This window comes from Patiria miniata, unplaced genomic scaffold, assembly GCF_015706575.1.
Source record: "Patiria miniata isolate m_02_andy unplaced genomic scaffold, ASM1570657v1 HiC_scaffold_1, whole genome shotgun sequence".
In the NCBI taxonomy this organism is placed as follows: domain Eukaryota; kingdom Metazoa; phylum Echinodermata; class Asteroidea; order Valvatida; family Asterinidae; genus Patiria; species Patiria miniata.
This window is the reverse complement of record NW_024037047.1, coordinates 22,209,266-22,236,450: the sequence shown is the minus strand read 5'-3', so window position 1 is coordinate 22,236,450 and position 27,185 is coordinate 22,209,266. Positions and strand designations below refer to the sequence as shown.

The 27,185-nt window shown below is 41.3% G+C and overlaps 3 protein-coding genes across 4 annotated transcripts in view; 2 read left to right on the top strand and 1 right to left on the bottom strand.

Moving 5' to 3' along the window:
* The window catches only part of LOC119725618 (oxysterol-binding protein-related protein 8-like), a 50,763-nt gene extending 42,100 nt beyond the window's left edge, over positions 1 to 8,663 (top strand). Inside the window, exons 14-20 of the mRNA XM_038197100.1 lie at positions 398 to 495; positions 728 to 817; positions 1,337 to 1,372; positions 1,498 to 1,598; positions 2,903 to 3,088; positions 5,243 to 5,529; positions 7,736 to 8,663. Coding sequence (XP_038053028.1) covers positions 398 to 495; positions 728 to 817; positions 1,337 to 1,372; positions 1,498 to 1,598; positions 2,903 to 3,088; positions 5,243 to 5,529; positions 7,736 to 7,992 — 1,055 coding nt within the window. The 3' untranslated portion in view covers positions 7,993 to 8,663. The remainder of the gene's footprint in view (positions 1 to 397; positions 496 to 727; positions 818 to 1,336; positions 1,373 to 1,497; positions 1,599 to 2,902; positions 3,089 to 5,242; positions 5,530 to 7,735) is intronic.
* Positions 8,664 to 12,781: 4,118 nt separating this feature from the next.
* On the top strand, positions 12,782 to 15,721 carry LOC119725603. Of its 2 annotated transcripts, none has more exons than XM_038197080.1 (4): positions 12,782 to 12,999; positions 13,755 to 13,912; positions 14,129 to 14,447; positions 14,981 to 15,721. In XM_038197080.1, the coding sequence occupies exons 1-4, from the start codon at positions 12,857 to 12,859 to the stop codon at positions 15,213 to 15,215; spliced, it is 855 nt and encodes a 284-aa protein (XP_038053008.1). In that variant the 5' UTR covers positions 12,782 to 12,856; the 3' UTR covers positions 15,216 to 15,721. The 2 variants fall into 2 exon arrangements, with proteins under 2 accessions (XP_038053008.1, XP_038053016.1); XM_038197088.1 differs by having other exon boundaries at positions 14,129 to 14,448; positions 14,985 to 15,721.
* A 1,846-nt stretch (positions 15,722 to 17,567) lies between these two features.
* On the bottom strand, positions 17,568 to 26,177 carry LOC119725597 (nurim-like). The gene is made up of 5 exons (XM_038197066.1): positions 25,904 to 26,177; positions 25,085 to 25,257; positions 22,566 to 22,736; positions 20,695 to 20,820; positions 17,568 to 17,919 (listed from the first exon to the last, which is right to left on the bottom strand). Exons 1-5 carry the CDS (start codon positions 26,070 to 26,072, stop codon positions 17,740 to 17,742), a joined length of 819 nt encoding a protein of 272 aa, XP_038052994.1. The 5' UTR covers positions 26,073 to 26,177; the 3' UTR covers positions 17,568 to 17,739.
* Between the last annotated feature and the right edge of the window lie 1,008 nt (positions 26,178 to 27,185).

The following is a 27,185-nucleotide window of genomic DNA, read 5'->3' as shown; positions in this document are numbered from 1 at the left end:
CCAGCTCTGTAGAACACTATTCGCAAGGCGTACCTGTTACTATGCGTATAGTACTTTTTCTGCCATTGTATTGTCGTTGTGGCCATGCACAGCAAGATAGCCAAAATAGCAAATGCCATGTGACTCCCTCTTGACCAATCAAGATACAGAATCTGTGGAAGAGGTGTTGCTGTTCCAGTATGTTTTGAGGTTTATTTGGTTTTTGTTTCTCAACTGTAGCCATGTATCTGAATTGTTTCGGTTATATTATGAATGAGGGTGCCTTACATACAGGAGAAAAAAATGTGTGGAAGCAAATAGAAAGTTTTCTTCAATCAAAAAAGTGTTATTGATCAATGATAGCAACTTTTAAACCTGATAATAACATGGATTTCACCACTTTCATTTCCATTGACAGGGATCCTGTATGGTACCCTGACCATGGAGTATGGAGGGAGGGTGTACATTGAGTGTGATAAGACTGGGTACAAGACTGAGCTGGAGTTCAAATTAAAGGTGAGAAAAGATCACTTGTTTTCCTTTTCCTTTCACCTGTTTTCATTTGCACTAAATTCTCTTATTAAATTGAAAAACATATTTTTGTTCCATAAAGATTCATTAAAAAGCGAAACAATTGTGATGATTCCGTTTGGATTTTTTTTTTCCATTTTGGAAAAGCCATTATGTCAAGTCGACTCTTGCCAAGTCTTTACTCATCTCTTCACCGATTGGTCCATTCTTTATGCAGCCATTCCTTGGCGGCAGCGATTCATCCAATCAGCTTGTGGGTAAGATCAAGTTTGGGAAGGAGACCCTGGCAACTCTGGAGGGCCATTGGGTGAGTTTTGCCTCCATTGCCATAGAAACCCTGTTTTTCACCATGTTCACCAGCGCAATTCAGTTGTTAATAGACTCCGAAAGTCAGTGTTCAAATGCAGTTTAGGGAGCATTTTATCTTATCAGAAAAGATTAAAATGGACTTTTCTTTGTTATTTTTATCTGCGTTTCTTTTTTTTGGGGGGGGGGGGTTGACTGAACTTATTTTTTCCCCCTTTCTTTCACTTGTCCGTATTAATTGCTGCATGATACAGGCATGCAACTTTTCCTTGGATCCGCTGATTTCCTCGTTTTTTACTTCTCATGAATGCCATTACATAATGAAAAACACTGTACAAAGTCTTGTGTGGTTTGGATTTTCCTCGTTTTTTCTAAATTCCCAGTTGCATGCCTGATGATATGTTCAGAAGTCAAAACTTGTTATGTTGGAGATAGCACTTGGTTCCTTATGGGTACAGTATTTGCTAAATTTCAATTACAAAATGAAATAGACTAATTTTTCTTCCTTTTTTTCTCCCAGGATGATAAGGTTTACATCAAAGACAAGAGAACTGGAGTAAGTTTCCACAGTTTTTCCTCTTTAAAGGAAGGAAATTAGTTTATTGAAATATACAATTATTGATATAATTACAAAGTATTTGATGTATTTATTGATAATGTTGTTCAATTTGTAACATGCAGAACGTGGAGCTGTTTTGGGTGGTGTCGCCGGAAGTGAAAGCCGCGCGATTGCTTCGTTCCACGGTCGCCGTAGAGGAGCAGGCAGATTTCGAGTCAGAAAAGTAAGTTTGTTTTTAACCCTCACTTATTTAGGACTATTGTCGGTGTCCTTCCAAACCCATCGTCAAGACCCTGATGGAGGACAATGGAGCTGATTTATTTCCCAAATCATAATTCATTGCCTTCAGAAAAGCTGAAAAAAAATATCCGGGAGAAACTACCACAGCAAAATCAAGAGCTAAACTCACTCCCGACAGACTCCGGCTCTTTTGAAAAACTAACTGAACCTGATAAAACCTCAATATATTGCTCTCCTTACTAGAGGAACAATTTGAAACCAACTAAAGTCACATGGTTGTAACCAAAACACTCCAAACTTACGATACATGATTGGAATATAACCAATCCCAACCACAACTTTTCCGCGAGTCAGCTTCGATTCTTTTTTGAATCACCTATTTGCAACTGAAGAGTGCCCAATCAGCAAGGCACGAAAGGACGCTATTGCTGACAAGAGGATTTGCGAACATAATCCTCTGCTCGCACCATTAATCACATTTGATTACCCAACCTATCATAGTCACTTAATCTCTTATGTCCGCCCACTCTACATTTCAATCGGACATAACCGGCAAAGACTAAGTCATGCTTAAAATCCATACTAAGCCATACAAGTCAGCAGAGAAGAAGTGTCACTGAATGGGATAGTGCCACTCCTTTTCCAAACAAAGATGATGGAACAGGACATGAGGCTCGTCCATCATCGTGCCCGATGCAAGCGCAACTTGTAGTCGATGGATAATGATAATGACTGCTTTGGACTCTGTGCACAAATAAGAGATGGAACGTTATGACACTTTTGAAACTCCAATGAAGGGACGCATTGCGTGCAGGTATAGGTTCGCGCGACGCGTAGTGCGCGTGATAATTATGTAAGTTTTTGAAAAGCTAGGAATCAATGGGCTCTGTGCGCCAACAAAAGAGGGGGCGTTTTTACCTCTTTTGAGAGCTCCCTGGACGAGACAAAAAGCATGCGCGTACTGTACTGTACTGGTTCGCACACGAAGTACGCACGACTTCCTGAATGTGCAAGAGCTATGGCCACCGCGTCTTCTCGTCAGCGTCAGGCGTCGTCGGTGCGCAAATACGTTCGAATCCAACTTGCGATGGTCTCCGAGACTAATCCCCGCCTCCAATAACTTCAGATACATTTGAAATATGCAGTGGATGGATCGAGAACCAGTCTAGGTCACCCCCAACTCTCATTTTCTGGCCGTTGATGCGGTACTTGCGCACGGAGCCAATTGTTCAATTTGTTTTTAGAAGAGTCTAATAATTTTTTTTATATTTTGTTTTTTTCTCCCAGGCTATGGTCTCGGGTTACAGACGCCCTGGCCAGGAGCGACATCCAAGAGGCTACCAATGAGAAGTTTGTCCTGGAAGATGAACAACGCAAGGGCCACAAGGAGAGAAAGATGAAGATGATCGCGTGGGAACCGCGTCTGTTTGAGCGAGACGAGATCACGAGGGACTGGGTCTACAAACACATGGAGTAAGTTTCTGACTGTCTGTGTGGGTATCTGTCACCCTGAATGTCACTACTTTTTGCATCTGTATAAGAGGGTGACATCCATAGAGTCTACAAACATATTGTCAGCCACACCACAAAGTACAGGGGTGTGAAATCTCCGCTATTTAGCGGATTTCCGCTTTTTTGCTCAGCGTGCCACATTTTGTTTTCCGCTTTTTTTCTTCCGATGGTCCAGATTTCCCCCCGCTTTTTCCCCCGCGCGTAAGCTTTGATTTTATTTCCGTTTATTTTATTTTCCGCCGCCGCCAAACGCACGCGATCCGCTCTCTACAACATACACGTAGCTCTGAGATGGGGTGCGTGCAAGCGAGTATTCAATGTACATGTACATGTACATGTACATTTACGTACGTACGTGAGTACTATACGATGCCATGTGCATGCATTTTCAGCTCGAAGCCGCGTGTGTACACAACGTGTAAACAGCATCCGGGGAACCAACAGTCATGGCGCTGTGATTGGCTGCAGATAAATATGAATATTCACACATGCGCCATGAAGCGCGTTGGGACTCTTTGCGGCCGTTCCTGTGTCTATGCATGTAGTGACACGCGATGATCTCCACAATAACTCGTTGTAAACATCGTCTTGTTGCAAATATAAAGCCTTGAAATAAGACTAGTAAATTGTCGCCGACGTGCCGCGCCGGTAGAGGGCATCATGCGGGGCAAAGTTCATGTGTACATTTCATTGCATGCACGCATCCTGCTGCGTATTCCGCTGCATGCTGATACGTACGTACGTTAGTGTGTCGTTTCAAATGTTTCGAACGTATTTTGACATTAATTCCGCAAGATGTCAGTGCAACACAAATGTGTTATTATCCCAAGAGGTTCAGAGTTTGATTCGGACATTGACAAGACCGATCCTCAGGTTACGAATTCGTGGAAATGGATTTGGATGGAACACATGGTTAACTTAATGGGCAGAAATTAGGCGACTCGATCAGAAGCCGGGACACGCGATATGACGATGTGTATCAATATTCTGCAGTAAGGAGTTAAAATATGGAAAACTGCGGTTGAATTTCCCAGTTTTCATATATAAGTTGGCCATTTAGGCAGTTTCAAGCCAATATGAAGGAAAAGTTAACTTAAAAACATGCATAAATTGCAAAACATTTTCGACCAATAGTTGGCCCAGGCATGCCAGGGGGCTTTAAAATGCACCACAGAGCATCTACATTTCAAAATTTTTTCGGGCCCCGAACCCCACGCCGTAAGGGCTTCACGCTTCGCGCTCACAGGTTCGGTTATTTACAGGTTCAGCTATTTTCAGCTATTTTTTTTGGACTCCACTCACACCCCTGAAAGTAACACCCATGTACATACCAGTAAAAACTACCAATCGGAGAAAACAACATCTAAAGTTAAACGCCTTCTAGAACAACACTTTGCGTCAAAACTGCAGAGTATTTTCAGTTGGATTTCTCATTGTGGACACTTGAGGTATTGAATTTATTTAATCTGCTGTTTTTCACCTGTTTGTATATTAAATCAACAAGAAATAGGAGAAAAAAGGTGAGTGTTAGTTCGTGAAACCGAAAAAGCTGCGAAACTGTGAATGTTTGTTTTCACGAAGAAGTACGCTTCAATGTATTACAACACTAGGTGAGTGCTACTTCAGGTCAGCGCGCGCGCGCGCTCAAACAAGGAGAGTGTTACTTCGTGAAAACATTTTTACTCACATTTGAGCAGAGTGCGCGCCATGCATTACAATGGTAAATGGAGTGTTACTTCTTGAGTGTTACTTCTTGAAAACAAAAATTGTCATTTTTGCGTAAAAGTTGCCATGGATAATTAGCCTAATTATCAAAATAAAGCTCTTGAAGCTTTGAAACTTCGTGCAATGGTAGGGCTTGATGAATAATGTTTAAAAAATGTAAAAAACTGAAAATCGGAATCTTGGAGTGTTACTTCGTGGTGTCTGTGAAGATGGTACATTGGTATCAAATTCCATGCGAAACAACAGTGGCTGGGCTCTTCATTCCTCCATGCTGAAAAATCCCTGAAAGCTCCTCGGGATTTTAAAAGACTTAGGAGGTTTACAGTTAAAACACATGTTTTCTTTCATTCTTTCGCTCTCTCTTTTTTTCTTCTTTTTTTCAACTACCAGCAACCGTCCCTGGGACCCCCTGAACGACATCGAGCAGTTTGAGCACAACGGCATCATCCAGACCCGCACGCGCCACAAGACCTCCATCCTGCGCACCACCAGCATCATCAGCCTGCCGCACAAGAACGGCCCCCACGAGAAGCGGCTGAAGCGCAACGCCTCGCTGCAGCACAAGAAGAAGAAGACACCGGGCCCCAGCCTGCCGCGGACTACCAGCGGGAGCGGAGACAGCGAGTGCTCCACGCCGCAGGAGAAGGACTCGGAGGAAGAACTATCAGAGGCTGAATGTAAGTTGAGTATAAGGACACCGTGCGGGAACACTAGAGGGAGCTGTTCCGCCAACTTGCGAGTAATAATAATAATAATAGTGGATATTTATAAAGCGCACGTATCCACCAAGACTGGTGCTCAAGGCGCTACATCATTATTACCCCTGCTCATTGGGCACATGAGACATTCCAAATACCATCTCAGCTCCCTGGGGAGTATACAGCTCAATGCAGCCTGTTAGGCGCAAGGAAGCTTATTCAATCACAATAACCATCTCTGCCCTCACAGGTACCCATTTACTCCTGGGTGGAGAGAAGCAATGAGTGACAAAGTGCCTATCTATACAACAACAAACAAACACACACCAAAAAAAACACATCTAATGTCATCTCTATCTGACTTCAGCTTTTTCCCTCACTTGCTGTGTACAAGAGTATAGGAGATTTCAGCTTTTTTTGTTTTGGATTTCAGCTTTTTTCCCTCACTTGCTGTGTACAAGAGTATAGGAGATTTCCAAAGTTCAGGTTTTTTACACCTTTTTCAGCTATTTTCAGCTATTTTTATCAGTGTTCACTCACACCCCTGTAGTAGTAGGATTAAGATCCGGATTAAGATCCGGAATTTTTTTTATTCGGTTTGAATTCCACTATTTGGTTTTTGGAAACCTGATATTTGAAATAAAGGTAAACGTAAAGGGGACGAACCTGTGTTCACACGAACAGAGCGCCCATCTCTCTTACGAAGCTATTGGGCCAGACTCTTGTGCTGCTGTGGGGGGATCAGAAAACCTCCACAGCGAGTCTGTTACCTTCCCAGCATTGAATAATGCCGGTACCCATTCAACACCTGGGTTGAGAGGAGTAATTGAGGTGAAGCGCCTTACTCAAGGGCACAACATGCATGGCCACGGCGGGGCTCGCACCCTCAATCGCACGATCATGGGGCCTTTCAATTATTATTTGAAACCAACCTTTAAATAAATTCAGCCTTCCATTTTTTTGTCACACAAGCTAATGAAAATATCTTGAGCATCCCCCAATTTGCTCCATGGTCTCTGATTGTGACACTCGCTAAAGGTCTTGGTTCGTAGATGGTCTGCCCATTCGACTGATCAGAGAGTTCCTATCCATTTTTTGACCATTACACTGCTCTGGATTGTTTTTTGAGTGGGCTTAGTGATCAGCTAATCTCGCAAACTATACCCAATCATTGTGGAGGGCATTGCATGCGGCACATCACTTGTCACTTTTTGTTGGCGTGACTGTGAGCTGAATGGGAACTTCCAGTGAAACCAGATAACCGTTATTTGGTTTTAAAAACAATAAGAATAACCGTTTTTTTTTTTAATCTCCGACTTCTCCCACCATTACTTGCGAGAGTTCCAGGGTGCTTGATACACCATGTGCACACCCTGGTCCTTGTGCATTTGGCGTGAAGTGCACATGTCTGATTTTTCAGTGTTCATAAATGCGCAACCGAATGCGTGGCTGCAAATCATATTTAGTTGTTCCTGACCATGAGGTAAATGGAGCTCACAAAATGGGCTGCGTTTGATATATGCATATTATTATTGTACATGTATATTTTTTTTCTTCATTTGTGGACACCGTGTTTATATCGTCACTGCAGCTTCATTTGAACCTGTTAGTCCCTGAACAAACTCCACTGCCCTTTGCTCCCTGTACCGCCCTAAGTTGCCCGAGCACTCTTAGCTTTGATGGATCCATCTAAGAATAAATACAATGTAATGACAAACAGGTGCTATTGGGCGAAAACAAATTTCCAAATAAATCCTAGTAAGGCCCAAAAAAAAAATATTCGGTCTCTGGTCAGACCAAAGTTCCGGAATTGACGCGGCCACGCGGCTTTTTTTTTTTTTTTCCCTTCAAGCTTGGATTGTACAGACAAGGTGGGAACTATTTTGCTTTTTTGGTGTCCTCATGTACATTGGTGTCCTCCATAATTTGCCTTGGTGCTTTCGATCATTTGCCTTGGTGCAATTTCCCATTCCTTGGTGCTCTTTGGTAAAAAAAAATGAAGGAGGTGCGCAAATAGAGGGCGCTGTTGGAGCTACCGCGGAACATTTTGGAGAAAAAAAAGATCGACGCGCATGATTAAAATCGACGCGCGCGCTGACCAGAGACCGACTTATTTTTTTTTTTGGCCTAACACAGGCAGTGCCATTTCACCGAAATCCAATATTTTCGCAATTTGTGTCTGCAGTAACTGCTGAAACCATGGAAGCGACCAGTACTAGCCTGCAGAGCACCGTCATTATGGAACGCACCATCCAGCCGATGCTGGAAGGACAGAAGCGCATCGAGGACCAACTCAAGGCCGTCAACAGCCGTCTGGCCGTCATGATCCGACAGACGCGGCGTGACGAGGGTGAGAGCGCCCCCATCAGTCGCGAATTGATAATGATCGCTGTAGTGCTGCTCATTGGGCAACTCATTGTCGGCTTTCTCTTCAGGTCGTGACCTATGACCCCTGAATGACCTTGACACACTGGAAGTGGGAGCGTGACCCTTGAAACAGGCATTTTGACCTTTGACACAGAAAGCAAGGGTGACCTTTGACACAGAAAGCAATGGTGACCTTTGACACAGACAGCAGAGGTGACTTTTAACAGAGGAAGTTGCGGGTGCCCTTTGACACGAGAAGCGGATGTGACCTTTCACACAGGAAACAGTTTTGACCTTTGACACAAAAATGGTAATTTTGACAAAGCAAACAAGGTTGACTTTGGATTCATGAGTGCAAAGTGACTTTTAAAACAAGAAGTGAGCATGCAACCTTTGACACAAATTGAGAGGGTTATTGTTCACACAGGCAGTAAAAAATGACATTTTATTTGTGAAGCGAGAATTGAATGTTAGACTTTTTGAAGTCACAGATTTACAGTGACATTAGACTTTTGTCTGACTAAACATATCACCTACTTCACTGAAAGACAAGAAAGTAGTTTGTGTACAATAAATTAGAGTAGTTTGCAATGACCTGTAGTCACAAAGACATTTTATACAAAGCAACAGGAAAGTTAATCTGTCAGGAATTGTCAAAGACGGGCTAGAATACAGGATGAGTAAACAAAAGAAACAGAAACCCAAATGGCAGGACTATTTTCTTAATAAAGTTCTGCATGTAGCACTTTCAAAATCTAGAATATGAAAGCCCAATTCATAAGCTTTCTTTGAGTACAGGAATTGTTCAAATCACTTATGCACTTTTCAAGTTACGGAATTTTAAACACATGCACCGTTTTAAAACCGTTTTAAACCACGGATCACAAAAAAAGTAAGTGTTCTTTCAGCAAAAGGAAAACAATTAAGATACATTGCTGAAAGAACACTTACCTTTTTGGTGATCTGTGAACTTGAAACGGTGCATGTGTTTAAAATTCCGTAACTTGAAAAGTACATGAGTGATTCGAATGATTCTTGTACTAAAAGAAAGCTTATTAATTGGGCTTTCGTATCCTAGATTTTGAAAGTGCTACATGCAGAACTTCATTAAAAAATTGGTCCTGCCATTTGGGTTTCCTTTTTCTTTTTTCTTTTTTGACTTACTCTGTACAATTAGAATGTTGTTGGTACGTTTCCACTGAAGAGGCTGTTAAACACAATTCACTACAGTCACATGTTTATATCGCGAGGCTTGACAGAACTCGTTCCTGTCGACGGCTTGTGATGATTTCACCTGTGAACGAACTCCAGGATTTGTCGTGGCATTGCATGCCATGTTAAGTACGATCAGATATTTTTGTAAAAACCTGTTGTACATGTACATGTGAGGTAATTGTTGGGTAATTGTGTAACACAAAATATACTATGGACCCAGTTTACAAGTGGTGTACCGTGGCCAACGCAGAACAAATTTTGTTCCGTGGCCCCGCCCTCCTACTTTCAGGAAAGTAACTTTGTCATGACCAATGCCTTAATTAGCTCTGCCTTGTGACCTTTGACACCTCACCTTTGACCCTGAGTCATTGTACATACACAAGTTGTGGGTCTGAGCGTCTGTTTGTGATAGTTGCAGCAGCTGTTTCAAATTGCCATTTGTTCATGTGACATTTGTCGAAAATATAAGTACTCTGAAATTTTATAAATTAAAATATCGTACGTCACAGTCAACGCTGTGAGGTTTTGAATATTGGTGGGAGGTTTTTTTGCATACATTGTATGTGAAAGAGACTAGAATTTGATGGTGGGAGTTTCTAATGCCAAGTGGTACACAATTTTGTTTACAAAAAGTATTCCTGGTGTGTTGCAAACTTTAACCTTTGACCCTTATCTATCATGACCTTCCAACCCTGATAATCGTGTGCGTGTTTTTCCAAGTGACCTAGTGCTTAACTATGTGCAGTAAGTCTTGCACGCACTTTGACATTTCAAGACATTTCATCTTGCAGTGGTCATTTTTGTCTTGAAGCACATTCCTCAGTTATGAAAACCTGTCTACAATGAAGTGAAACATTCTGTCGTCCTTGAACGGACTTTAATGTTAACCTCAAAGAACGTCTTCTACACTTGAGCTTGATCATGAGCTTCACTTTGGTGTAAGTTTTTCAGTTTGAGTCAAATGCTGATAGAGCCTCAGTCATGTGGTCAGCTGAGGTTCACTGTGAGGTTGTCAACCTCATATAACCTCGCTTACAACTATACTTTTGGCCGAAGATCATATTAAAGTAGGGACACTTTCTGAGCCTTTCAAGGCCTCCCAAACCTCATAAACCTCACAGAGTATCACTCTGCGCCTCAAAGAACATTGCAGACAACCTCACTTAAAAATGTATACAATGTCCACTCAATCAAACCTTTCTCAGCTCCACAAAAGTGTGTCATTCTGTTCCTCAGAGCCGCAGTACAGTCTGTGCTGCATAGAAACTGTTTTCTGTAACCTCAAAGCAACGTCGTACCAAAACCTCACAAGATTTGTGCGAGGTTTAGCCAAAATGGCCACTGCTGATAATCTGACTTGTATATCCCCTTCCCCCCTAAAAAAGTGGTTGTTGAGTTTTATTTGTATTGTTAATATGTAAGTACAAAAATAAATAAACAAATAAATGTACTATAAGATAATTTATCTGTGAATAATATAAGTTCACAAAATGCTATGAGCGAACAAAAACAGTAATGATATTTTATTGTAGTTTATATATCAAATTGTATGTTCTCTGACAAAAACAGTGATTTGATTGGTTCTGAGGAAGAAGTGAAGGGGCCAGATAATTATTTTGTTTAGTTTGTCTTCCAGTTTCGTGACAGTATTTCTAGGGGGGGGGGGGGAAAGAAAGTAAAATCAGCTCTTAATTATCAATGTGAGAAACAAAGCATTGTATTTTCAAGACAATAAATCACTGCTTTTGTTTATGATTCATTGTCCAGAACACGTGGTGGAATAACATCATATTAAGGATATTCAAATGGAAATTCCTTTCTGATGAGCTTCTCGTTATTATCTGTAAATTATTATTATTTTTTAAATTACTTCATTCAACAAGTTTCCTTTATTGAGTTTTGCTGAGAAAGGGCCAAATCATATTAATACTATGTGTAAAAGTCACAAATGGTTCTGCCATAGACCATCTGATGTAAACATTCCAAGCTATTATTTTCAAAAAAAATTCTGGAACTGGGTCAAAATGAAGTCGTTCTTTAAAAAGAAAAACAATCCCGATTTTTCCTTATAACGTATTTTTGCCTAAGAGAATATTGTAACATATACTAATCTACATTTTTTTCTTTCCTTAAGGCTCGTACTTTCAAGCGTTTAAAATCCTTTAATTTCCAGAAATGGTGAACATTGCAAGAGATGAAGCTAGAAAGTGTGATTTTGGGAACATGGAAAACATTTTTTACTTAGTTACCTTTTTTTAAGACTTGGGAAAAACCTCCTGGATGGAATTCTCAGTATTTTGTCCCGTTACAGAATTACTCATTCAGACACAAGGGCGGATCCAGGGGGGGGGGGGGGGGCCAAAGGGGGCCATGGCCCCCCCCCCCAAAAAAAACGAAACCAATTTTTTTTTTTTTATGTGACATTGCAATAAAGGCAGGCAATGAGTACACCACCATCTTTTCCTCAAAAAAAATTGGTTAAAGTGGTCAGAAATTGCCTCAGATCGCACCACAGAGCATCTAGAATCCAAAAAATTTTCGGGGCCCTTAAGCGGGCCCCGAACCCTACGCCGTAATTTTTTGACCCACTTTTTGGGGGGAACAAAAAAAAATTTTTGGCCCCCCCCAAAATTGTGTTCTGGATCCGCCCTTGTTCAGACAAAGGTTTTGTTTCTTTGTATTTTGTATCCGTAGTTAGCTCTTAAATCGTACAAGAAAATTTGTATCAAAGACCAATCCTCTTATGCCGACAAATTTTCATTTTTTAAATTTGCAGGATCGTTACATACAAAGTATTTCCAGTTCTTAAATTTTTCAACGAAATAATCTGCTACATCTAACAGTATTTACAGAGTGGAGTGAGTCTGTGCGATTTTGTTGTCCTGTATATTCGTATCTGTTCCTTTCTATCGTTGCTTTTTTGCAGTTCTATTTTGTCCATAGTCGTTCTTCTCTTCGTCTGTTTTTGCATCTTTTGTACTGTTTTGTTATGTTCTTTTTCTTGTTCGTCTTTTTTGTGCTGTTATATTACTCCTGTTTTACCGTTATTCTAGTCTGTGTGTTTGTCTCTTTGATGTCATAATTGTTTGATTTCATAAGTGTATTCCTGTTATATAGGAGATTGGAAAATACTTGTAGATTGGTTGTCTGGAAATATGACGTCACTAACCTCTTCATTTTCATATTTTTTTTGTCTCGGTGTCTACATGTTCACTGTGGGTAAATAAAATTGTATTCCCAACTGTAGTCTGTAATCAATGTCATTGAAATAGTTTATTTATGATAGTCGTGTAGATTTCCAATAAACCTATTCGTTGAAATGGATATGCCACAAAATGGTTGAGTCTCGTCTGTTGGTGTGTGCGTGTCAACAAGAACGGTGATTGGGTAGAAGTTGTTGAGGGCGGAGCGTAATGTCTGACGTCACCACGTATCAAACGTCACAATACGTCACGCAATGTCAGGCGCGCAAACTGCGTTGCGCCATGGTTGCGCCACAACAACCGTGGTTAAACAATGGACCCCATCAAAAACTAAAGTTTCCTCGCTGACCATCGAGCTATATTAAAATTAATTTATAGCTCTATGTTACTGACATACTAGTCACAACCCTCACTGCGCTACCATTGGTAGCCGTCTCCTGTTGATCTTAGAAGTGGCGTGAGTCGTTTCTTGTCAGGCATTAAGATGGAACAACTTGCAACAATGTAGCTTCAGTTACTGAATGATTCTCGGTCCAAAAATGGGCCAGAAGTACTCCCGGCTGTGCAGCCAGCCAAGCAGCCGCGGCGAGTCGGGGAGTAGGGGGTGGAGGCGACTTCGGGGAGATGGGGCGGGGGTCCGCGAGGGTAGCGACTCCCCAAGTAGGTATGTCGAAACGTCGGGTGTTTTTGCTGTTGGTTCCTGTCGAGACCGTCCTTGTAACTTTCAAATGAGGTGTCATTCCGAATTGGTTTTACCTCTGCAAGCCTTGTACAGTTTTCCTCACAATGTTCAAATGGGCCAACTTCGCTTTCCACTGGCTGTAGCGTCTGTGAATATTAAAGTTCGAGTTAGCTAGTTATAGCAGGGGAGTGACCAATGATAAAAAATTTAAAAAAATACCTGAAAACAGTTGAAAAAGGTGGGTTTTTTTAAATGAACTTTGGAAATCTCCTATATTTTGTACACAGCATATGAGGGGGGGGGGGGGGGAGCTGAAATCCAAAACAAAACAAGAGCTGGAATCAGTTTTAAAGCTGAGATTTCACACCCCTGCTAAATAGTGGAAGTGGCATGCACTGTGGTGTAAAAAGGGGGACGTTTTTATTTTCAGTGCTACTCGCACATGATCGGTTTGTCAAAACCAAAAGTGACATTTAGGCCTTTACAGGCTGTATCAAAGTTTTAAAAATAAGGGGGGGGGGGGTTGTTATGCGAAACATCACTCGGATTATAAATTATACGCAACCATTTTTGTGTCTGGTTCTGTCTGCGTAATTTGTTGTAAATGTAGTTTGTTCAGGGGTTTTATGGATGGTGTTTTGCGAGTCGACTGCATGAATAAGTCATCCCCTGTTCCCTTTATACAATAAAGTTGAACATCAACTTTGATATATATGCATGTATCTCTTTTTACGTAGCGGCGTAGTCTTCCTCCAGCCACCGGAGAGCCCGTCTGGCGTCAGCTCCGTGTCCATGCAGGGTAACTACGACGACAGAGACTACGGGCTTGAGGCACCGACGGAGGAGTCTTGGGACACGGTGCAATTTGACGACGGTGAAGATGGGGGAAGCGGAGGTATACAAATAAAGAGTTTTGTTGACATTTTTGTTCACCAATATCCTTCTGAGGTCAACAGAGCTAACAAACAAACTGAGGATTCTTCTTTGTTATTTTTGTTGTCTCAGGCTGGACCAGACTTCACCATTTAGCTTCAGATCATATTTTAAAAAGAACTATTCAAGTCCTGTTGCTATTGACATTAATTGTTCTTTATCATCTTTTCTGGTCAAGGAGAAAGCCCCACCAACAAGTACTCGTCCATCCAGTCTGAAATGGGCAAAGCCCCCGCCAACAAACGCAAACGACAAAGCAAAATACCGCCACCAACGACCAGCGCTTCCACGAGCGCGCAGAAAGCAACGCCGCCATTGCAGACGAACGAGAGCGCTTTGGCGGGAAACGAAAGGAGCCAATTGCAAAAAGACAGCACATTTCGACCTGGCAGTCTGCCAGCAATCCTCGCCGACGCCAAACCCATGAAGGACGCTGATAGGTTGCTGGAAGTTCTGACCGAACACGAATGTGCCGACGGGTTGCCAGAAGAAGGTCCCGTGAGTAATTTAAAAAAAACCTTGTTTTTTAATGTTCTCCCTCTTTGTTTTCAAGCTCAGTGAATATTTGTTGGCGATGGCGTTAAGCTCTTACAGTCTTAGCACTAGCATTGGTCAAACAAAATGGCCGCCTTTATTGCAAAGGTATGAGGCTGAGCTACAACAAACAATAATGCGTGTGGTTGCAAGATGTATAAATACGTTTCATACTATTGGGCAAATGGCTACATTGTACTAGGCCTACTTAAGTCAGAAATGAGAGAAATCAATGTCTATAATAAGGACACTTTCAACGTTATTTTTCTGTCTCTGTAACTAGGTGGACAAGCTCAATCTTTTGCAGCCAAATATTGCCGACAAAATCGCACCAAGCAGTAGTATATCACTCGCACACAATCAACATCGTTCGTGGAAGTCCGTGCCACTAACGCTATACACTTTAATTTTACAGTATAGCTCTAGGGACGAGTATAGCTCCATGGGACGAGCGAGCTCTAAAATCCGCCAACCCGAAATATATTTATCCTCCTCACCAGGAATCCGGAGATTCCGTCCGCCGTATCATCCAGCACGACATCGGCCGCGAGCGCAGCGTCAACGCCCGCCTCCGTGAGCTCAAGGACATCGAGACCCGTAAGTCCGAGCGGCGGCTGTCGGTCACCGCGGCGGCCACCGCGTCCCAGCTGCACGTCATCCCGGAGATTATCGGTGAAGAGCCCGCCGACCCTGCCGACTTCAAATACTCCGACACCAACCTCTACTTCTAGTTATTGGACATAGAAGACCCTTTTACCTGTTTGCCTATAGATCGTTTGCACTGCAACAATCTCGGAGGTGTGTGCTTTCGTTCAACTCTTATGCATGAGTGTACCTCTTGAGTATTCATTGTTAATTGATTAGACTCACCTCAAAGATGTCTGCTTACTGCAATCGATCTATAGTCAATACAAGATATATACACCTTGATCCTATATGGGACGTGGCTAAATCTGTAAGAAACATTTAGGATCCTTTATCGGGCCATGAATGATCAGTCCTAAATTTCCATTAGAAAGCCTGTAGGAACCTGAAGGTTTTTTTTCGCAATCTCCTGCAGTTTCCTCCTGTAAAATACTTATATTTACCACCATCGACAATACGATACCGTTTGGACGTGGAAAAATGTACAGGAAATGTGCCAAACGTCAGTCTCTTCCTATGCAAAAGTTGGAGGACCACTATTACTATTAGGATCCTACTGGATCATGGTCAAACCGTAAAGAAAACATTTAGTGTTCTAAAGAGAACCTTTTTGTCAGTCCTACACTAATTCAATCAGAAGTTGGAGGACCACTTTGAGGGTCCTATAAGATCATGTCAAAAGCCTATAGGCAACCTTTAGTATCCTATAGGGTGCCTACAAATATAGTTATATCAGCAAAACTTACTAGTCTACTGGATGTCTGAAAATATACTTCATTATGTAAATTCTATCAGCAGTTGGATGACCACTTTCAGGGCCCTATAAGATCATGTCAAAAGCCTATAGGCAACCTTTAGTATCCTATAGGGTGCCTACAAATATAGTTATATCAGCAAAACTTACTAGTCTACTGGATGTCTGAAAATATACTTCATTATGTAAATTCTATCAGCAGTTGCATGACCACTTTAAGGATCTCATAGAATCCTGAAACCCATAGGAAACAGAGGATATATTTGTCCTGCGGATTCCTAAAGGGCCTTTAAAATAATGACTGTTTGAAACCTTCAATATTTTCTCCACTAGCCTTCAAGTGATAAGCTGGGTATTAACAGTTTTGGAGCGATCATGGACTTGAAGCTGTAAGTATGTTTGAGCGTTATGATCATTTGGCTACTAAAAATTTTTCACACAATCACGAATAATCAGAATTATTAGCAATCAATATTAATTTTTTTCCGACCATTTTTAATTTTCGTTTTGATCTAAAAGCTGCTACAATCGACCAATATTCCAAAGCTTATATATATGTTTGCTACGTTTTATATCAACAAATTTTCTGTTGTTGAAGTTTAATCTTCAAAAACTTTTATAAAAGAGAACCGGTTTATTTAATTGATTGTTAAAAAAAATCATCATACACAAATATTGACTACAATTTTGTAACTTTTTTTTCATTTCATTATGAAAATGACAGTCTAAAGATATCTTCCCAAAAATATACTAAAATCACAGGTTTTTTTTCCTTTTTAGTGCGATTAAAAAAAATTATATTTATTTATTTCAGTACTATGAAACATACATTTTGAACTACAAACATGTATATGCAACATTAAAAACGGATGTTGATCATTTTAGACGTTGGGTCTGAAACTGTTAATACAGTAGTTCGTTTAATCGTTGAGCTACAAGAACTTAAAATATATAACATTACAAATTATATACAAAAAAGGTTACTCATTAGTAACCTTAAAACACCCTGTAAAACAAATACCTATGGCTTGGCAACAATTTCAGTTATTACATTTGCAATTTTGGACCAATTGCTTTTTGATGTTGACGTGGGGGAAAATGGCTAATTATCTGACATTTGCCAGTATACGTTATATAAAAAGAAATGGTAAACCATAACTTACAGAAGATGGGTTGGCATGGGCTCCGCGCACAAGTACCCCCTCAATGGGACAAAAGGGAGAGTTAGGGGAGACCACTGGGAGAGATATTCAAACACATTGCTGATGACGCCTGATGCTCACTGCACATTCAGAAATAGTTGTGCTTACTTCGCGCAATACACGTACTTGCTCTACATAACCCCCAAGGACAGACACACAAAGGGAGAACAACAGATCCTTTCCGTCCTCGGGAGTTGGGTCTTTTGTTCAAAATGGTCCTCTGTAGTAAGTTTGTGTGCTCAGTCTATGGGAGAGTGTTATATAACAGGGACAAAGGAAAACACAAAGCATTGTCCCCGGGAGTATAGTCAAACAAGAGTATATGTACGTGCACATGAAGTGTCCAATCCAGGTTTTAGGGTCATTGCGTTTAAATGGTGATAATCTTTGAACGGATGGAGCAATTTCAGTACTTTTTTTCATCTAAAAGTAGCTTTTGAAATTGGCTTTCCAGTCCTTATTATATTTAGTGCTACATTTTTCTTTTAAATATAAAATATATTTTTGGGGGTTTGGGTTCCGCTTTTTTTGACTCGCCCTGTACAACACTACCATGCACTTTTGAAGACTCCTTGGGTTTCATTAACAGAAATATGAAAACCAATGAAATCAAATTTAAACATTTTCTAAAATGTGGTCAAGGAGGACAGTGTTCTAACCATAGCTCACAGATGTAGCGCGACCCCCTCGGAAACCCTGTGGCGAACCCAGAGTCACTTTCTTCAGTCGATGCTGCACACAGATGTAGTCATAGTCCCTCATGTCCAGACTGTGGCCGTAGAATGTGTAGACCGTTAGCGAAAGGGCAAGCACAAGCCTGCTCACTGTCATAACCTGTAAGATCAAAAAAAGAAGAAAGTGATCCAGGGCTGTGCAGGTACCCGAGTACTCTATCGTTGACGTCAGGAACCAGTTCCAGATTATGGGATCGGGTACCCGTGACCAACTTTACAAATTACTTAGCGCCTTCTCAGACAAAAAAAAAGGAAGGTTTCAAATGGTATTTGTGGGAATTTTAAAAATGAAAACCAGGCTACATGGGAAAATAAAACAAATGTCACTTTTATGATGTTCGTAAAAGTTGAAGTTAACACCGTAAAGCTATTCATAAAGTAAACACTTTAAAGTTATTCATTTCAGAACCACACCTACTCACAAAAGAGATTTATTCACATGGTGCTACCGCAAACCTATCTTGTCTTAGTATTCATAAAGCTCACGATAAGGCCCAAAAAAAAAAGTCTCCAGTTTCTGGTATGCGCGCGCGTCGCCGTAGCCATGCGCGTTGGCAAAATGAAAAAGTTTTTTTTTCAATGAAAGATGATGTCTCAAAACCGCCAAACTCACTGGTTTGACTGGAATCCTGCTGCTACACATTTTTAACGTGTTTTTAGATTGGGTTATGGTCGAGAATAAGCTTTATGTGGCCTCTCTGGACTCCCATATATTTGCACTAAGTTTAGTCGGGCACCATTTGCAGTCATCAGCCGACATTTGAAGCAAAAAAATCAGGTAAAAAAAACCCAAAAAGCCGCGTCGCCGCACCACTTTTTGGACAAGCTCCATACCAGAAACCGGAGACTTTTTTTTGTGGCCTAAACACTTGTATCCTGTTGTATTTATGCGCCGTGTTGCACCTGTATTGTTAGTACATGTATTATCATGCGAACCTTAATATGGACAATCTGGACAGCTGTATTTGAATTTGGGGGTTGGGTTTCTTTAACGGGTACCAAGTACCAGGTTCCCGCACCATCCGTAAAGAATAGGGAGGTTAAAGGGGCACTAGGTCCTGAAATCCCCGAACATGTTATGTTTTGGATTGTTTACTTAGCCTATTTCAAACATCTGGTTGAAAGGAAACCAACCTAATGTCTTACCGTTCCCGAGAAAAGACAAAAAAAACCCGCTTGTTTACATCGGACATGACGGAGTACGAATACGTTTTTTGTGTCGTTCTCATGTACGCTATACACGTTGTGTGTCTCGGGAACAACGCGCGGTGACCAATCACCAATGCAAAAAATTGTGGTTTCTTCAACGTCCGCAAAAGGCGAACACTTTACGCGTACAAATGCAATCACAACTAGCATCCAAACAGCTCGAATTTATGGGGTCACAAAAGTGGACCCCGAAATTCGTTCTCGCACGCATAATACAGGAATAACACAAAGGGAATATACTTAAAGGGAATATACAACATTTTCAAACATCGAAAAATAAAACTACCAAATTTTTACAAAATACCTTACTAGGATATTGGTAAATGACAGTCTAAAGCATCCTGTAAAATTATGGCACCTGGTGTGAAGCCATTTTCAATAAAATGGTATTTTTGTATACATTTCCAACAATGGTCGACCGACCACCGTTGGAAAAACCTAACTATTTTTCAACTACTGCTCCAAATTTACAATTTTGTTCAGTCCAAATTTTGTTTGCTATTGGTTACTTGTTTATGAACGGGTGCAGGCCAGCTACAATTTTCCGGCATCTATAAATTGATCCATTTCATCTTTAGTGGAGCCAGGGAACCAGACTACTTGAACATTTTTGTTTTTCTTGATTTTTCAAGCATTTTCGAACACAAAACTTCAAACATGTCAATGAAACAATATTTGATCTATTATACTAACCCCTCAAATAGTTAATTTCTGAAAATTACAGCAAAAGCCTATGATGTACACGTACATTCCCTTTCAAGAGAAGATACAACATTTGCAAACATCGAAAAATGACATGATCAAATTATCGAGAAATACCTTAATGAATTGTAAGGGACCGACAGTCAAAAGCATCCTTTAAAATCGTGGCTGCTGGTGTGCTGACCTTTTCAAGAAAAACTGTATTTTTCCAGCGCTGGTCGGCCGACCAGCGTTGGAGAAAACTGGCTTATTTCAAAAACTGTTCCTAATTTTTCATATTTAGTTATTCTGACTATTCTTGCAATTGATTACACACCTGTGAATTGGTACAAGCCTGCTAGACTGATTCTCTGACCTTACAATTCCCCAAAGTGTATTAATTGCTCCGTTTCATCTTGAGTGTGGTCAGGGAACCAAACTACAAGAATATGGTAAGTTTTCTTGGTTTTTCTAGCATCTACAAGCCCAAAACGTGAAACAAGTCAATTTAACAATATTTTCTACGACACACTAATCCTCCAAATCCATTTATTTCTGAAAATTGCAGCAAAAGCAAATGTTGTACATTCCCTTTAAAATTACATTGTAACGTTTCATCAACAACAGAGCCACTGTGTTTGACACCAACACATGGCTATGTAGTAGTATAAGAGAGCTTTATGATCGAACATCATTTGATTTCAACACACTTGATGAGTGATGCTTGCTAATCACATCCACTCCGTTCCAAGTACCCCCTCACCGGCAAAGGAAGTACAGTTGGGGGTGACCGACCGACGCCATCTTGCCTGACTGCAATTATGCCGCGATACGCGGCCGTACAACTGCGTGTTTTTGCGTCACACACAAGGAACGCTGTGCGTCAAGCAGCTAAGTGTCCCGCCCATGGGACGTGGTTGTTAGGTAAAAGGGCGCCCTCTTTCGTTAGCGCACGGAGCTCATACGTGTAACAACTTCAACTTACAGGCACTGCCCACAGTATGATGAGAAGTCCCGTCAGCACGGGATGCCGGAAATTCCGGAAAAGCCGTTGATATTCCCTGGACTTCATATGAATAGGAGGGTCCAGATCTATCACATAGTAGTACACCTACAATGGAAATGTAAAGTCAGATTCAATATGGCAAATTAGGCCGGCGTTTACGTATCCCCGGTTTCCTTGGCATGAAACGACTGACAATATTTCTATTCCCCCTGGATGGGATGCCAGTCCATCACAGGTTACTCCCCAGCTAATTTCAGTACCATATCAGCACCCATTTTGTACTATGGAGAGAGGCAAGTGGGGGTGAAGTGGCTTGTCCAAGGATGCAATATATGGCCAGCAGCTGGATTCGGACCCTCACCCTCTGATCATGAGTCACAAACTTGTAAACAACTAGGCCACATGATCCCTGAAATAGATTTCGGAAAATCTTATTCAAAATGTGTTGATATATTTATATCTCAATCACAAAATGTTATTCTGTCGTAGCCTTTGTACCAAAAAGGAAACAGTAAAAAGTTAAAAGGAAACAGTAAATAGTTAGTAGGCCTATAGTCAGAGCAGAATAACTTCAAATGACAACGTTTACTTTTACGTTTGCTGTCTTGAGGCACAGATCCATCTTATTTATGCAAATTTCCAAATTATTTTGGACAGTTACTCAGAATCTGATCTACGTACTAATAGACAAACAAGTTACTAGTAGATTTATTCACTGAACTACATGTAAACTCCGCTCAGAACAGCCTGTATACAAATATTGAGTGGCTCAGCGTGGAATGGGAGGAATATTATCGCAAGGTAAAATCTGGACTTTTCCATTTCACGAGGCGAAGCCGAGTGAACTGGAAAAGACCAGATTTTACCGAGCGATAATATTCCTCCCATTTCACAATCTAAAGCCACTCAATATTTGTTTTATATAACTGACATATAGATCCTTGTCATTTGATATATTTGAACTTTTATTTCAATACAAAATTGGTAAAAACTGTATTTCTCTTTTCCAAACCACTCCTTCAAGAAAATGTTTGAACCCAACACTGTAGCACTGGCTCTTTGGAATACGCGCTACGCGCAACGCTGAATGCGCACACCAGCATGCATTTGCACACAAATACTGCGTCATGGAACAAGAATGATCGTAACTGTTCAATTCCCATTCATAGTACTTTTTGAGCCCCGGCGTGAATGGCAGTAATAACAAATGTCACGTGATGTGAGTTCCACCAATCAAATGACAAGGATCTGTATGTCGGTTATATAGAAGACAATATTCATCACTCATATTTTTGTTTCTCATCTTGGCCCAATTTCATGGGCACTAACTATCGCTTAGCAAATTCCCATGCTAAACATGAATCGGCGGTGAACCAGTCAAAAGCAATATATACATGTACATTGCATGAGGTTTTGGCTGGTGACCAGGGCCCAATTTCATAGAACTGCTTACGCACAAAATTTGCTTATGCACGAAAAAACATTGATTAGTAAAATTAGGTTACCGGCCAAAACTCCATGTGATGTACATTGCTTGTGACTGGTATTTAGCCGTTGTTTACTTAGCATAACAATCACATGGAGTTTTGGCCGGTAACATGATTTTATTAGACAAGACGTTTTTGTGCTTAAGCAAATTTTGTGCTTAAGCAGCTCTATGAAATTGGCCCCAGTTTTTGCTTGGCAAATAGTTTTTTATGCTTAGCTTGGTTAACAGTGCCATGAAATTGGCCACTAAACTTTTTGTTCATCCCCCATCATTCCCCCTCCCATTCACCCCCTCCCCTTCACCCCCCCCCCCCCCCCCACACACACACACACACACCCCCACCCCCTCCACCATCTCTTACTTGTTTGATTCCGACCAGTTCGGCGTAGTCCAGCACCATGACAAAGCCAATCACACACAGCCAGCCCAGGAAGCAGCAAACACTGAAGGACACCCAGACCCAACGACTGTCTGTGTCGAAGGACCACAGCACGGACTCCGGAAAGAGCAGTTGCCATTGGGACATTACTAACTACCGACAAGAAAAGACAATTATCAGAAAAAGTATTATGTCACAAAATTATTACCTTAAAGGGAATATACATCATTTGCTTTCGCTGTAATTTTCAGAAATGGATGGAATTGGGGGTTGGAAATATATAGCAAATATAGTTACACTGACTTTTTTGAAGTTTTGGGTTCAAAAATGCTATAAAAACCAAGAAAAACAATCATTTTCCTGTAGTATGGTTCCCTTACTCCATTGAAGAAGAAACAGAGCAGTTTACATACATTGGGGAATTGTAAGGTCAGGGAACCAGTCTAGCTGGCTTGTACCCGTTCATAGTGTGTGTAATCGATTGCAAACAAGTGCGATGGTCAATTGGGGCCAGTATTTGAAAAAAAGCCAGTTGTTTCCAACGCTGATCGGCCAACCAGCGTTGGAAATTGGTACAAATATACCACTTTTCTTGAAAATGACAGTATACCAGGTGCCATGATTTTACAGGATGCTTTACACTGTCATTCACCAACAGTCCAGCAAGGTATTTCAAAATGATTTGGTAGTTTTATTTTTGATGTTTGCAAATGTTGTATTTTCCCCTTTAAAAATCAACAAGGTTTCACTGCAGTCATGTACATCTGACAATTGTGTACAGTGGTACTTTTTGGACTCACCCAAGTAGTTAGAGATGTTTAAAACTAACAGGAATGTCTGGGATTCTGGTATTTTTTAAAGGCAACACTAGGGTAAACTGAATAACCCTAACCGAACTCAAGCCATCAAATTCAACAGCAGGTTCTGTTTAAATCTGTTGGGATAGGTACAGTACCCCTAAACTGATGGTCTTTTACACTGCGGTTGGCATACCTCCAGAAACTAAGTCCAACAGTGTGTGTGTACAATTTCCCATGTGGGTGTTGGAATTTACCAGAATGGGTATGGTTCCTAGTAAATTAGGCTGGGGAGTTAGGGTTAACGCATATATACAACAAAACCCAACACGAAAATGAAAATGACCGCAACACACCGTGAAAGTGCAAAACCGCATTGATTCGAACAGCTCCAACTGAAAAAAAGTAAACGAAAACTGCATTTTCTTCCAAAAGAAACTATTCAAAATCACAAAAATAGGCCCATAAGGAGTATTATTAAGAAGACTGCTTCAGGTTGCAGAAATCATTTTTAGAATGATAAAAACACTTGAAGGACCAAAAAGGAAGAGGGTCATGCAACTATCGCCGTACATTTCACGTTCATCACAAGTCTATAGTCACAAGTAAATCACAAGTCATCTCAAACTTCTCCTCACAATGTACATGTACATATAACAGTGGATGAACACTAAAAAATATGTGCGCGCGTCGCCGAACCAATGCGCGTCGGCAAAATGAAAAGGTTTTTTTTCAATGAAAGATGATGTCTCAAAACCGCCAAACTCACTGGTTTGACTGGAATCCTGCTGCTGCACAATTTTAACGTGTTTTTAGATGGGGTTATGGTCGAGAATAAGTTTTATGTGGCCTCTCTGGACTCCCATATATTTGCACTAAGTTTAGTCGGGCACCATTTGCAGTCATCAGCCGACATTTGAAGCAAAAAAAATCAGGTGAAAAAAAAAAAAAAGCCGCGTCGCCGCACCACTTTTTGGGCAAGCTCCATACCAGAAACCAGAGACTTTTTTTTTGGCCTAATGACATCATGCTTTGTTTCCATGTGCACTTTCTTATGGGAAAGGGGAGTGTGCCTACAATGGTAAGGGTTCGTGACTCATGATCAGAGGGTCAGGGGTTCGAATCCAGCTGCCAGGTCAAATGACGTGTCCTTGGGCAAGCCTTCGCTCGTACCCCCCGCCCTGCAAACAGGGCGCTGGTAAGGACTGATGAGCTTCACAGAATCTTGTGAAGGAAGTACAGATTGACCTTCGCATGCAGCTAGCGCGCGCTACGTATGATGGGCACCGGAAGCTAGTTTGTGTGACGTGTTCTACGTCACAATTCATGCAAATCTATCCAATGAGAGCTCAAATGACGTCAGCCCTTACCAGCGTCCTGTTTGCAGGGCGGGGGGTACGAGCGAAGGGCAAGCCATTTCAACCCCCACTTGCCTCTCTCCACCCAGGAGTATGAATGGGTACCGGCATTAGCTGGGGAGTAACCTGCGATGGACTGGCATCCCATCCAGGGGGAACAGAAATATTCTCAGTCATTTCATGCCACGGAAACCAGAGATAAACATCAGCCTGATTGGCTCATGAAGGACTTAACTTTCCCACGGGAGCTTGGTTGCTCTGATCGCAACCTGGCTCCCAAGCTAAAGCGTGCATGTAAACGAAGTTCAAGATTTAAGGGATGCCTCCACCACTTATCACTTTATACCTGCAGTGTCCCACATGTTGCCATTATATACAGGGATCGCTCCACCACCGCAAGCCCCAGCCATTGGATGAAATCCTTCCATAGCCTGCAAGCCATCAGAGAATGTTGCAGAACGAATGCTGCAACAAGCAGCAGATCTAACAAAAGGTCGCTCACGTATGGATTTGTAGCATCTGTTGAAGAAATACCAGGAGATAATAATTATGTCCAAGTAAAAAATAAAAGTTTTTCATCCGGGCTTTTGAAAAAAAAGGAAGAGGTGGCCCTTTTTTCTCCCTAAGAATTATTAAAGATGGTTGATTTTCTCAACTCTGTTGCAGATACATTCTGTGCAGTACGAAAGTTTGGAGCCGAAAGCCTTTTGGAAAGAATCTTTACGATGACAGCGCGGCGACAACACACAACCTGAAAATAAAGATGGCGAAAACACCGCGCGATGTACTGTGAGCACGCACTGCGCGCTGCACCGCAAGGCACAACCGCACAAACTGTGCAGGAAAATCGTGATATCTGCCCCAAGAAACTGTTCAAAATTGCAAAACGAGTGTCATTAGAACTGAGAAAAGTCTGATTTTTGAGCAATAAAAAACATTTATGACTCTACAAAACAACAACAGGGCCAGGGGCCCCAGTCATGCAACTGGGAAGTCACCAAAAAAAGAGGAAGTTCAAATCTTTCTAAGACTTCGTACAGTGTTTTTCTATTTTCAATGGCACACATGGGAAGAAAAAAAAGAGGAAATCAGCTGATCCGAGGAAAAGTTGCATGCCTGGGGCCCTACACTGTACTACACGCGCGCGATCGCCATAAATGATTACCGTGTTGTGCGTGTCCGAACGTGCGTTGGCCATGGTGTTGTCCAGCATGAAAACCCTCTTTGAACAAAAACACTCCAAACTGAAAGACGGTTAAAAAGCACACACACAACCCAAGGGCAGCTATAATTACAAACACAGTGGCCTTCGGCACAAAGGCAACACCAGCCATGTCTCAAACGGCAATCGTCTGGGACGAAATCAACAAATTCTGGAGAATTTCCGGTGTAGACGACGCTGAAAAAAAAAAACGCTACTCGTCTAACAATTCATAATGTAGGACGCCACCAAGCGTTTGCCTCGAAGATAATGAGGGTATTCAACCGCGGTCTCAGTATTTACTTAGCACACTGGACACGATTCCCAAGATTCATCCAATAAAAATCCCAAGAATTACCAAGGCAATGGAAAACTGTACAAAATGCATTCAAAAGTGGTTGTGGCGTGTGCTTGAACAAAAAAAGTTATAACAAAAAACTGCGTGTGCCAGTACACTAACAAAATTGAAAAAAATAACAAAGCAACGCGAGATTGTTTGCGGTTATAAAATATGCCACAATATTGAAAGTTGTTTTGCGGTTATTGAAAAAAAATCATAAAATCCCAAGATTTTGTGAAATTTTTATAAAAATTCCCAAGTTCTCAAGGTCTTGCCCGAATTCCCAAGATCTTGGAATAAGTCCAGGATAAGAGTGGCCACGCGCACGCTGGTCTGAAGGAGAGCTTGCACTTGCAGCCAGAGTAAAACTACTAGAGACGCGGCTATCTCGTGGGCGTTGCGAGGGGGGGGGGGGGGCGAGGGGAAAGTGGGGGAAGGGGGGCGCTCCCCCCCCCCCCCCCCCGACAAGCAAAAAAAAGAGGCGCAAATCCAAGTTGTTGTTAATTTAATGGATTCTCAACTTTGCATTTTAAATCTGTGTAAGTTAGATTTGCCTAATTCTCTTTATTGATGAATTTCATGTAGGCCTCAGTGTAGACCTATAATTCAATGGAATGGATTTATATATTTCTATATATTTCTCCATAACTGTCCAGTATGCGACGGCTGCATGTACAAAAAACCAACATAACAAGCAACTACGAATTTAACGAAAGGACGGGCCTACTCGTTTCAGCCCCTTAAGATTCATTGTTTTTCATTCGTCTTTTCAAGGATCTGCTGATTTAGGCCTAGTGATGTTAATTGCTTGCAAGGTTTTGGTGATTTTTGCAAGACTTATAATGACATAGACATTAACCATTTTCCACTTCGTTAGTTGGAGTTTATTCCATATTGTGGAAAGCA

Excerpts from the sequence above, each read along its gene's own strand:
- LOC119725603 (XM_038197080.1), top strand. The coding sequence starts at position 12,857 with ATGATTCTCGGTCCAAAAATGGGCCAGAAGTACTCCCGGCTGTGCAGC. Across the intron at positions 13,000-13,754 it reads GGTAGCGACTCCCCAAGTAG|CGGCGTAGTCTTCCTCCAGC; the intron begins GTATGTCGAAAC and ends CTTTTTACGTAG. Across the intron at positions 13,913-14,128 it reads TGAAGATGGGGGAAGCGGAG|GAGAAAGCCCCACCAACAAG; the intron begins GTATACAAATAA and ends TTTCTGGTCAAG.
- LOC119725597 (XM_038197066.1), bottom strand. The coding sequence starts at position 26,072 with ATGGCTGGTGTTGCCTTTGTGCCGAAGGCCACTGTGTTTGTAATTATA. Across the intron at positions 25,258-25,903 it reads GTTCGGACACGCACAACACG|ATGCTACAAATCCATACGTG; the intron begins GTAATCATTTAT and ends TTTCTTCAACAG. Across the intron at positions 20,821-22,565 it reads AACTGGTCGGAATCAAACAA|GTGTACTACTATGTGATAGA; the intron begins GTAAGAGATGGT and ends TTTCCATTGTAG.